Below are 12985 nucleotides of genomic sequence, written 5' to 3' on the forward strand. Positions count from 1 at the left end.
CCCCCCCTAAATATATTTCTTCTTCAACAGCCAATTTTGCAGAGCCCGACCATCAAACACGTCGTATGTAGTGATATCTCTAATTTATAACATTGTTGTGAGTAAAAACAAAAAATGCACAGGGAATAAGAGTTTGAAAATTTCAATTAAAACATAGAACCTATACGATGACAAATAAGATGACAACAGATTAGGTACACAAATAATTTATGATTTAATGGTTCACTAAAATTTAATAGACCAATCGTGCCATACTGAATCATGTTTAAGAGACCATAAATAATACCTCACTATCAATTCATTACATTTATGTCTAGTGAATATTTATGCAGCCTGACATAATATAGTATGTACTTACATCAAATTATCTGTTTGAAATTCAGTACTCAGCCTCAGAAAACTGTAACGACAAGATTTCAAAAACTCATTAAGAAAATTGTCGTTTAAAACGCATTTTAAACCACTATGTGACACTCAAGTGCACAATAATAATATAATATAGTAAAAGCAGATTACACAGTAACATAAAATATTAACGTTTTAGACAACAATTATGATAATACGATAATATTATTATAAAATTCCAAGGGATACTCAAATAACTGAATTCTAATAATTATTATGCTAGACTGGAGTTATTTTTTAAAAATTTTATTTGACTTAAATTGGGTTGTCAGAGCTAAAGTTTTTTGCTTAATTTTTATGCGAACAATCTTACCATACTCTTACTTCACGGTTAACAACCAGTTTTAACACTGTTAGCTTTACACTCTCGAAGTTAAAAATATAAGTCAAAATGGTAATACAATTATTTTTAATGAGTTTCAATTATATCTTGGGATGTACTAATGAAATACAAAATTTTACTAAGTTCTTAACATTCTGTGTTACGAGTGCTCCCCGGTCGGCTGAAAATAATAAACAATTTTTCAATACGCTGTTTTTCTAATAAAAGGGAAATATCAAAATATGTGACAGCAAGAATTCTAGTTTAATTCCGGAACAATGGACCTTCCCGAAACACTACAGAACTCAAAACCATCGGAATAATCGGCCAAACATGGGACATATGCGACCCCAACAAATGTTGGACATACTAAACTATTTTAGATATTAGTCTCGTAGATTACAACAAACCTACCTATTACGCGGTGAGACTTGCAGTGTGTTATCTTATTAACGACCACCGACGACGTTATGAAATAAAAGCCACTGGCGTTGTCGGTTCATCGAAATCTTATTTTTACAATCGAAATAATTAAAAGTCAAAACCGTATTTCTCACGAACAAGTTTCGCGCAGCACAAGTTGTGTACATTGTACAAATATGTTAAAAAAAAAAATAATAATAAAAACCTCGTCGCCGGTTAAATCGTCACGTAATAGCAGCCAACTTGCGATAAAGTGAATTTAAAGGGACCGAAATACTAAGTTAGTTACATCGAGATTTCGCTATGTAAAGAGCACAAGCAAACATAATTCTTCAAAACGAGATTTAAGAAAAATGTAAATCAACGCGCACCAAATTGATATTCGTTTTCGTTTGATAATATAAAATATATGAAATATTAGGTAAAATCATAATTTGAGAAAAATACGTAAAAATGAGTCAGTGAAGTTAATTTATAAACACAATATTAAAATATTATGCAAAAATCGAAAATTATGACTCGGATTTTCGGGGGTGCCAAAGACAGACTACGGTCAGACTAGAGGAACACCCCTCCCCTATTTTCGTCCATAATATTACAATATACTCACTCGCGTGGAGTATAACTATTATAATAATATATTATTATTATGTTCGAGCGCGTCATTAAACACACGGCCGCGGTACAGGCGTTTATATACGTATAGGTAGGTCTGCTTGTGCGTGTGTGTTTTATTATAATAATAATGTGTATATGTACATCCGCGCCCGGTAAACGGCGATAAATCAAGTTATCTGATTACGTGTTTGAGGTCGGAGAGGAAAAAATGTGCAAAAAAAAAACCCACCAACGGTCTGGCGTTTCCCGATGCGAAACCATTACGCGTGATAATGACAATATCATTTTATTATTATTATTATACAATACGCACACCTAATACACGTATGCGACTTTATATATTACAATACTAAAAGTCATGATAATATCATATAAATAATATATAGTGTGATCGATTTAAGCGTCCACCATTTCGAAAAGCCTGTTTTTAAAAATATCGTATTTTACAATTATTATTCAGTAGGACCAGTAGGTATATCGTTATTATTTGTATTCGAGACTTATCGAAATACTCCAAAATATATTCTGCTGGGAACGTGAAATAAAAAAAGGATCGTCGTCAGGGTCGACAACTCATTATTAAATGCATGTAACTATTTTATATTTTACAGATAGTGATACAATTTAATTGTCTACAATCTCTATTTCGAAAAGTTTTCACTTTTCTGAAAAATATTGTATTTTTACCATTTTCTACTGTTTTTAGTTTTGTGAACAACTTTCGTTAGAATATTCAATTTTCGTCATGACTTGTGGCAATTTTAATCCATTTTGCTTAGGTACAACGCGTCTGGTATGAGAAAAAGCAACTTTGTCGTTCGGCTCCGTGGAAAAAATGAAAAACTGTAAATTTGTAATTGGTTTTTGAAAAGTGGTTCTGCAACGACATAAACTTCAAATTATTTATAAAAAAAATTAATATTCAATAATTATTATATGAGTCGATCAAATGGATCACCTTGTATATTATACGCACGCGTTACCATATTACCCGACAGTGTTCTGTTTATATTTGTTTTACTGATCGTATTATGTTTATTTGGAGCAGTGCATAATAATAAAATATTATACTGCCTAGGTAATCCAGATTATTACGAAATAATATTTTATGTGGGGCGACCTGGGCTGCTGCATTGCTCCATTAATCGGGCATTAACAATACCTATGGTATAGTATTGTTATGCACATTTAGTTCTCTAATTTTTTTCATTTGTAATTGTATATCACAAGCGATTATTGGCGTAATTTCGTAGAATTATATACTTATCGATTGACCTAGTCGTGTATAACTATTTAGTACTAGATTTGTTTTAATTTATACTTCATTGTCCGATATACCTACGCCGGACAATATGCCAGCAATCGTTATCACCACCGTTTTATCTTTTAGCACCATGAGATTGTGTAAGTCGCAGTTTTTGGAATTTTTAAGTTTACATAAAGACCATATTGTTTTTAAATAGTTATAATCTATGTTATTTGATGGTTCTGCAGTGTTACAAACTTCTATTTTTTTCCCAAGAAGCCCCGTCGGTTGTTCCTGATTTTAATTGATTATTCGAGTATATATGGGGATAATTATTAACTGTTTGAAAATAATTAAAGTCATCAATAATGAGTATCTGTATGAGTTATGAAATCTTAATAATATTATTATTAAACAATGACTCTGAATTCTGAATTAATTAGACGGCCCGTGAAATCAATATCTTGTTTATAAAAATATAAAAATTTCTCATGCAACATATTATGCAGGTACTAAAATATAATGGTAAAATCATCAGGAAATTTAGTTCATGTGCTCTTGAATGTACATTATAGGTACCAATGGCGTAATTAAGAATTTGTCCCTTGGGAATAGAAATTTTTTACACATGAAATACTACACTTTCAATTACAGTGGTAGCGTATATATATATATATATACAGATAGGCTGGGGCGATCTATCCCTCCTCCTTAATTACGCCCCTGATAGGTACCTTCATACTTATGATAACTCATGACCCACTGACGGCTGCGAGGAAAGGAAAACGTTTTTGTCGATGATTAGAAGGAAGTGGTCGCCGGGGTGCGAGGAAGAAAAGATGAGTATAATGAAGAGGAGTTGTAGCAGTTAGGTTAGTGAGACGCTTTATAGGCGTAGATCGAGGTTCAGACCGGGTCAGCTAGAAATAACGTTTCCAGATGTTTTGCTCGTAATTCGTCGATGTCTATGAAATAAAATAATAATTTGAAACAGTATCCGCAGTGCGTTTGTTTCGATAACGCATAAAGTAATCAAAGTTTAAAAAAAATTACAAGCGTCATTAATATTCAATACTGTTCTGCACTGCTTTGCCCGTGTCAAATTAAATGTAACCCATTCTTAAATTCCGTTATAAACATAAGCCGCACAGATGTTTAACACTGCAGTTATTTGGGCGGTTTTTACCGAATATAAGATACAAGTCTAAAATTGTAATATCCAAACATATTGTATAATAATTATTTTATTTTCCGTAACTAATGGTTAAAATAGGCGTATAAATAAAAAAATGACAGATAAAAAACATTCAATGCTGAACAGTAAAAAGTAGGCCTATATAATGGCACTGCGAATCTTGCCCAATCTATTGACGAAAATGTTATGAAGATCTGTGAAAAACTGTTGTCATCCGTTTTAAGCCTTCGACTTATTATAGTAGACATATTTATCAATTACAGCCGATCCTGTACGTCGTTGAACTCCGTATGACAAACTAAAATTAATATGTCCTTCAGTTTCAATAAATCAGCTGTTTCACACAAACACGTGTAAACGTAATTTACCTTATGTTTATTTTATTTGATTTTCAAAATAAACACTATGAAGTGGAATGTCAGCTCTGGTGAGCGTAGGATTAACCAAAATTGACCACCTTGTAAACAAACTGTTTGTAAAAACCGTTTCACGCGGGCAACAAACACTCACAGGCTGTAGTGCGAGTTAAGCAACCAAATGTTCACACTAGGAATCGTCGGATGACATTGACTGCCACGTTGTTTTCAATGTTTTTCGATAATACAAGTAGTAAAAAAAGTTTTTATTATTTAAAAGTTTGTTATTGTTTAGTTGGTCAAACATGAATTTTTTTCGAGTTCTGATATCGAAAGCAATAAAAAACAACGTGGAAATGCTCTCCTCTTCGCAGTGTACACATTTGTGATTGCTCAGCTCGGACTGAATGGTTCTTGCCCGCGAAAAACAGCTGTTGCTATGTTTTGTAAGACGGAGACAACACTTACACTTACACACGACGTCCGCTTAAACACGATGTCTGCTGCTCTCATCAAATGCCGAAATGCGTATACTACGACGTCATTCGCACAATCCGAGTGACAGAAAAACGTCATCGTACGCGGATGACGGACGGACGGTGTTATACATGTAATTTCGTCAGAAGACATATTATTATACGACGACGACGACGACGACGACGACATTACACGCGTATTATAGCTGCAGTGTATTTGGGGGTATATATATACACGCATACGAGTATTTTATATAAATAAACGTCTGCCAAACATAATATAATATGTAAATCGTACAATAATATGAGAGAAAAATCTCGTTTGACGCTTGTAATCGACAGTATATTACGCACATATTAATATTATTGTTGTACTCGTTTTACATAGTAAAATATTATACATAATATGCAGTGACCGCCCTACACTCTGCTGCTGCCCACCATTGCAGAGATATACGCCGCTGCTTCAGACAGACGACTACGATTTAGTTATTATTACTATTATTATTATTATTATTATTATTCGGTTGCGCGAAGTCGCTTGTAGGGCGAAATATTTCTGATATACATCCAGAACTCTATTTTCACATAATTATTGCAGTATATAGATGCGAAATGTGTACGCCTTTGATCTAGCAAAATTGTTACGATTTTTTGTGTCGCCGTTATTATTTTATTCAGTAATTTCATTGTTTTATTATTCGGTTTTTTATTAAATAATAGAGGCCATCACTTTATATTATAATTGAATAATAGATTACGCACGATGTACGCGCTAGTTGTGGTGATTATAACTTTTTAAATTACAAAATTATAATAAGGTCAAAGAATTTTAAATCTATTAATTACCCAACCAAAATATAAACACATTTTATAAAATAAATCAAACTCAATTACATTTTTAAAATATAAACTCAGTTATCGTAATAAAAAATATTAAAATAATGCATCTGAGATTCAAAATATTTTTTAATTTAAACGAAAAAAAAAAAAAAATACAACCTGCAGTATATAACCGAAAACCCTATTTTATTCGTTAAAAATAATATTATATTGTAATTTATTTATCGATGATTATAGCCTAATAGATCTCGTCTTTCAGCTCTCCTTGCTCAAAATACAACGTATCGATAGCCTAGATACCTTGTCCTGCAGCCCTGCATGCTTAAAATGTAATATATTGATACGAATGTTTTATTGGGACACCGGTCCCGACTTATTCGTTCAGAGACGTATAAAATCACGATATTGTACGAGTGCCTACTAAACCTTGAACGGTATTTATCTATAACATTACTATCCTTGCACAGAATATTTATATTTTGTTTTCAGAATACTCGTATTTCATACGGTCATCCGGCGAGTGCTGTTAATGCGTCTAACATTGAGATTTGTTACTCAACACTCGTCCAACCACCTATACATAAAACCTGTCCTATAAATATAGTTACTAATAAGGGATTCTTCTCAATCTGTCTACCCATCGCCCGACTAAAACTGAAGACGTTTGCGAGTGTTTTTTTTTTTTTTAATTTTGTGGATAGAGGTTCCATCTCAATGCAAGCCGTGCCTATAATTTCTTTAATATTTTTATGATATAGGTATCGAGATAAAAATTGCAAAAACTATAACACTTTAACCGAAAAATGTTGCGTTTCGTAACGATTTAAAATTATGTAAGAGAAATATTTTCAATAACGTCAGTGTTTTCTGAAATAGTGAATGTCTTACGTTAAATAGTTCACCCCTTATTACGAAACACTCAAAAACAATCGTTAGGTGCATAGTATTTTTTTCCCCTTTTCCGGTGAACCAAATATATATTTAAAACATTCATAAATTGTGAACGACTTAAAAAGTAACGGATTTCAATATTTTACTGATCGCCCCGCCGACGTCATTCCGACTCATATTTTTGATAGGCAAGCGCATCCATCATAATATAAGTGTCCGGTTTTTTTTTTTGTGGTAATACACGAAAAACTGATTCGTTTCCTATAATATATACCACATGGCCGGTCAACCGACGCGACGATACAACCCTATACCGTATACCTGGTACAATTATTATGTTATACGACGCGCGCGCGCGCGCGCGTGTCTTGAGTAATGAGTACCATCGACATAATACACGCAATGGGCATGTACATATTATTTGTGATTTATATAATTATAATATTGCAAACCTATATAATACTATTTAGTAGTCACAATGAAGTTTTAGATTTTGAACGATGAGACGAATATATTTTCTATTTTTTTTTTTAACCACATTCTTCATTATTTTAATTCAGATTCTCCGTAGTTCTTATTATTATAGTGGTTGAATATAATAATATTGTAATGGCGTTAAACCATCCTCAATGCGAGGGAGCGTTGCCCTCTAGCAGGGTACCTTTAATATATGTTATTTTCGAATTAAACTGAAAAGCTATAAATCGTCGGTAATAATACTATGTTTTACAACCGAATCGATCTATGTAAAATTTACAAGTAAAACAGTATGTCTTACTGTGTGTGCAAGAACATCGAAAAACTTTCCCCAATTGTAAAAAAAGTACACTTCAACAACAACATTATGTATAACTACAATTATGGTGCCTATATTTATAATTTATATTATTTATTTTATCGATTTTACCCAACATTGTACATTATTTTTTTTATTATTATAATCAAAAATATATATTTAATTACAATCTATACAACATTTCTCTACAATAAGTAATTTTGATATGAGATATTTAGATAGCGAGACTGACAGATAAGGGAGGACAGTAGTGCCGCCCGAGTAATATATTAAACCTACAGAAAAATAATAAAATGTAAATAATATATTTGTGGAGAAATCGTGAGTTTTAAGATTAAAGCTTACGCATCTTGTAAATAAATAGAATCATCGAAAAATGTTGAATTATAAAATATATATTGGAAATTTAATTTACTCGAAAAAACACATTACGAAAAATTACGATTTACATAACGGTTTACAAAATATTTACTGAAATACCAAAAATGTATTGAGCTCAGTTCATTTTTATACATATACACGCCGATTTACAGGTTCATAATATGCGGTTTTTCCCGAGCTTTGACCCGAATAACTTCCTGACGACACCACGAAAGTAATTCATCAATTATTCACCAATCAATAATTCGGCGAGTACACCCTGTTCAGATTTAAAATCGCATTTAAATTACCGCCGATCAAACATTAACAGTGACTTTAGACTTTGGCCCCAAAGTTGTTGTAAAAAATATCGACATGGATACTCGCGGGGCTGCATTATTTTTATTCTGCACTTACACCATAATATAGCATTAAACGAACCCTCTACACAAATTATCATAGTCGGCGGGTAATCATTTGGAGTGCAATAATAACAATAATTATTGATTATTTTATTGGTGAAATCATAATTTTTCCCTTTGCGTCTGTTGTATACCTACACATTAAAATATTATACGTCTGTGATGATCATTACGATGATATTAAATCATATAATATTATATCGTTTCAGACTGCAGCTAACCGGCCGATTGACTGCATTTACAGCACCGACCGACCGACCGACCGACCGACCACTGACCGACCGACGTGTCCCACCCGACCACCCATCGCCGCATTAACGGGACCGGGTTCGGGTCGTGGTGCGAACAGTGGCCGGGAAAAACCGTCAGCCAGCCGGACAGCCGCACCAGCAGCCGTGCCCGTCCGCAGCCGCAGCCGCCGCCGTGGTGAACCGACTGCCGCCGCCGTCCCCCGCACCGCCCCCGCACCTCGTCTGGCCCGTCAGCGGTCTGTTCGCCCCGAACGCCGTGCAACCGCCGCCTGCCATGCACCACCAGGTGGCCCACCCGCACTGGATCGCTGCGGCCGTGCAGCCCTGGGGCCTGCCCCAACAGCTGGCCCCGTCGCAGAACATGCTGGCACTGGCCGCGATGGCGCCTAACGCTATGGCCCCGGCCAATCCGGGCGCCGCGCCCATCGCGTTCATCGGGTTGCACCCGCACCACCCGCACCACCCGCACCCACACCATCCGCACCACCCCCACCACCCCCACCACCACCCACATCATCTAAACGCGATGCCGGCGCAACCGCTGCAACCGTCGCCGCCGCCTCAGCACCCGAACCACATGGCGGGCCATCACTCGGCCACCACGGCCGCCGCCGCCGCTCTGGCCCTTCTCAATCAGCTGCACCACCACCATCACCAGCAACAACAGCAACAGCAACACGATCTCGCTCACTTGTTGCTCCAACAGCAACAGCACCAGCAGCACCAGCAGCTCCAGCACCAGCAACAGCTCACGCCACTGCCACAGCTACAGGTAAGCGTCTTCGAGCCTAATATACTATAATATAGGACCTTCACTGGCTCAACGCTGTTATGCTACCCCCTATAACGCCCCATGTAACACCCCCCCCCCAAAAAAAAAAAAAAAAAAAAATAAAAGAATCGTATGTACAAAATATATAATATTAAATTTAACGCGAGGCACGATATTGCGTTATATCGTGTTATTCCGTTACTTCTATTCCAACGGTATCGCGTATATTTCACTGACCGTTCTACGCGTTTTCGACGAAATATTATTGGCCTCGGCCGGTTCGATTCGCGTCTGTTGGCTCGTGATTAGGCACAATACTCGTCCGACCCGTCGTCTGCGGTGATATAATATTATATTAATAACGACGAGTATAGGTACGAATATTCGAGTAAAATATACATAATATTATATTGTAATAATATCGTAAACGGCGCTCACGCACACAAACGCGGAGCGATGGAATTTCCGAGGAACTATAATCAAAAACACGAAACAATAACCGTGGCATGCGATATCATTACTATCGTATACAATGCATCATTTTGAACCTGCGCCGTGAGCTGCAGTTAATCGAAGTCCATTGTCACCGGATATACGACTGCGACCACGTCGATCCGTCGGTGTCCGCTGCACAATAACGATTTAATCGGCGGACTGTGCGATTTACGAATAACGCACGAAATAAACGCCGCCGTGATCGCGTGGTGCGTCGCAGTTGATTACTATTATTCGGTCTCGGCGGAAGCGAAATCAAATAATTCGCTATCGGTTCCCGAAACAATCATATTATCGTCAACAATATTACACGATACGAAAATATTTTAAACGAATCATTAGCATTATGACAATACATCCATATATATGGTGCGGATTTCAATGCAAAGTTCTGCTCTCCAGGAGAGTGCGTTCGCCAAGTATATTATATTGTGCGTAATTCATTTCACACGCAATTGGTAATAAACGTCAACTGTGAAACTTTAATTTTGCGTTTTTTTTTTTTTTTTAAACTATTTCGGGTAATTTTAGCGTATTTCGATATTTTCCTTTTAGTGCAAATTTGAAAATTCAAAATATTATATCAAAAATATTTTTTTTTTTCGTAATAATATTCGCTTTGATATAGGGTTTATAAACGTCAATCATATGCATAAACTAACAGTTTAGCGGCAAATTACAACAAAAAAATTTGTCTTCGATGTACGTTACCCATTTTGTGCTGTTGGAATTGGTACTGAAAGTTATCGAAACAATACTATTAATAGGTTGGTTTTACACGTTTTCGTATTTGATGTTTGTCTGTTGCGAATAGATGTACCCCGCGTGGTCGGTGAAGGGTTAAGATAAATATGTGTTCAATTGGCCGAAAGTTGAAACCATCGTTAAACTCTGGCTTGCTTGCCTATCAAAAAAGTGTGAGTAATTTGTGAGGGTATTATTGCGTTGAAGATCCATTTTCTGTCATAATTTGAAGCATTTTTAACAGTTTTCGGGACATCTGAATTCGGGCACTAGTCAATTGACGTACCGGCGTATTTTTGAAAGTATCGCAGGTGTCCGTCACTCATCTGTCCAAGCCAAATCTTAATGACGTGCGAAGTCTCATCGTTCGGGTGCATATCATTAAATTATTAATTGTTCTACGGAAAATCCTGTATCCGTCGGTTCTCCGATTAAAATACAATATTTATTATACTTTCGGAAACTGCAGTGGCGCCAGCCGGACACGACGATAATCAAACGCCCGGCGGGTTCATACGTAAAATGATTTTGGCCGGTATACATATTAATCCCGGACAGGTGCGTGGGGGGGGGGGTGGAGGTCCTAAGTCAATAAACATATTTCCACAATAATATTACGGTTTGGCGCCACACCGGCCGTACGGTATGCCGTAAAACACTTGGGTATATTACACGACTAATCCATATTATGTGGTCGCCGTTTTATGGTATCGTTTCGCTGTGCACCTATATACCTGGAGGTTTGCGAAATGCTTTCGTATTGCGTTCCGCGGCACTTCCGGCCGGATGAAAAACCATTAGAACCGCCGGTCGACAGGTTGTCCGATATACCTGTGTGTGTGCGTAGATATAGGTAGTGGAAAGGCATGTATATCGACGCTGCCACGTGTTCCTATATTTAGTAGTTAATTCGATGCTTTTAAGTTACGATGTATAATATACTCGTTGTTGTGTCGCACGCAACTGTGTAATGCATTACCGTTTATTGTATACAGGGTGATTCGCCAAGCTTGCGCACCCCCTCCCTACTCCCCCCCCCTACCCGTTAGCACAGTGAACTCATGTGTTCGAGTTTTGATTTTTGGAATTTTTCAGTCTCACAACACGCACAGTAATAGGTGTACCATATTTTCAACTATTCAGATTTCTAATACCATTGAATTAGTGGTGTGTGTCCGGTGACAATATCAAATAAACTTGTTTTTTACGAATGAGAACTAACCTTTTTACTGTAAACTGTAAAGCACACGATTTTTAAGGAAACTTTTGATTGAAGTTTTTGAAAATACGTTTTTTACAAAATTTTAAGTCATAACAAAACAACATTTTCTATTTTTATCGTCGAAAAAGTTCATGTATTTTTTGTTTTCTGAACGACGACATCGTACAAGAGAAACACATAAATAAATGAACACACGATGATGAATATTTATTAGTACTTAGCCAAATTTAGTTTTTTTTTATTATAATGCATACTATGAAGTATATATGTTTTTATTATTCGACCTTTTGCCTTTTTTACTCATTCGATTGATGGACTCAAAATGTATACTGTGGTACCAAATTGAGTCCAATATAGTTCATATATATTTAATAACATGATACAGTTTATGTTGGTAATAAACTTCCGCCATTTCTATGGTCCCCATCCCCATAAATCATAATAAAGTTTTCCTCGTCTATACTCTTCTATCTTGATGGAAATGAATACTTCAAATTTTAAAAACAAATCCACACAAATTGGCGGTCAATCAGATCGAAAATAGTGGCGATATTACACGAAAACATAAATTATTTTTTTTCTTTTTCTTTTTATTGGTATTGATAATATTGTAATATCTGAAACTTTCTAAAACTGTAACCTTTTTTATAAAATTGAACTTCATACAAATTATGTTTTAGAACCTTTTCAATTCCCCTTTTTATACATATATACCTAGTGCGTATTTTTACTATAGGTACATATAGTAATGTGATCGATCAGTTGTCAATGGTCCCTATCATATTTCTCGTCCGTTCCAGAACAATTACGCCTTATAACAATAATAATAATATGAGCAGCACTGACTATTGCGAGGTATTTTATTCACCATAATATAACCATATACCATATACCATATACCTATGTGTCGAGTGATGTGGCCTGCAACCATATAATACAGTAATTATATCATAGTTCGGCATTTGGTCGGCGACCGATTATTTTTAGATCGAATCAAATCGATCGATCGAAAATCGAGTACCTACATAGGTACAATAATATTAATGTTATTAATAGAATTACAAGACAAGTGACTGCCGGGAACGTTTTAGCATTTATTCGTTCGCCGCGACAATGAAAAATCGGTTACGACACAATTGCGAACTCGC

General features: G+C 35.8%; 1 protein-coding gene across 1 annotated transcript in view; it reads left to right on the forward strand.

The window, feature by feature from the left end:
- Window positions 1-9436, forward strand: part of LOC111028921 (polyadenylate-binding protein 1-B-like) — an 89286-nt gene extending 79850 nt beyond the window's left edge. Inside the window, exon 2 of the mRNA XM_022307721.1 lies at window positions 8563-9436. Within this exon, the coding sequence (XP_022163413.1) occupies window positions 8879-9406 (528 nt within the window). The 5' untranslated portion in view covers window positions 8563-8878 and the 3' untranslated portion in view covers window positions 9407-9436. The remainder of the gene's footprint in view (window positions 1-8562) is intronic.
- Window positions 9437-12985: the final 3549 nt, after the last annotated feature.

The sequence above is a fragment of the Myzus persicae genome, unplaced genomic scaffold, assembly GCF_001856785.1.
Source record: "Myzus persicae strain clone G006 unplaced genomic scaffold, MPER_G0061.0, whole genome shotgun sequence".
In the NCBI taxonomy this organism is placed as follows: domain Eukaryota; kingdom Metazoa; phylum Arthropoda; class Insecta; order Hemiptera; family Aphididae; genus Myzus; species Myzus persicae.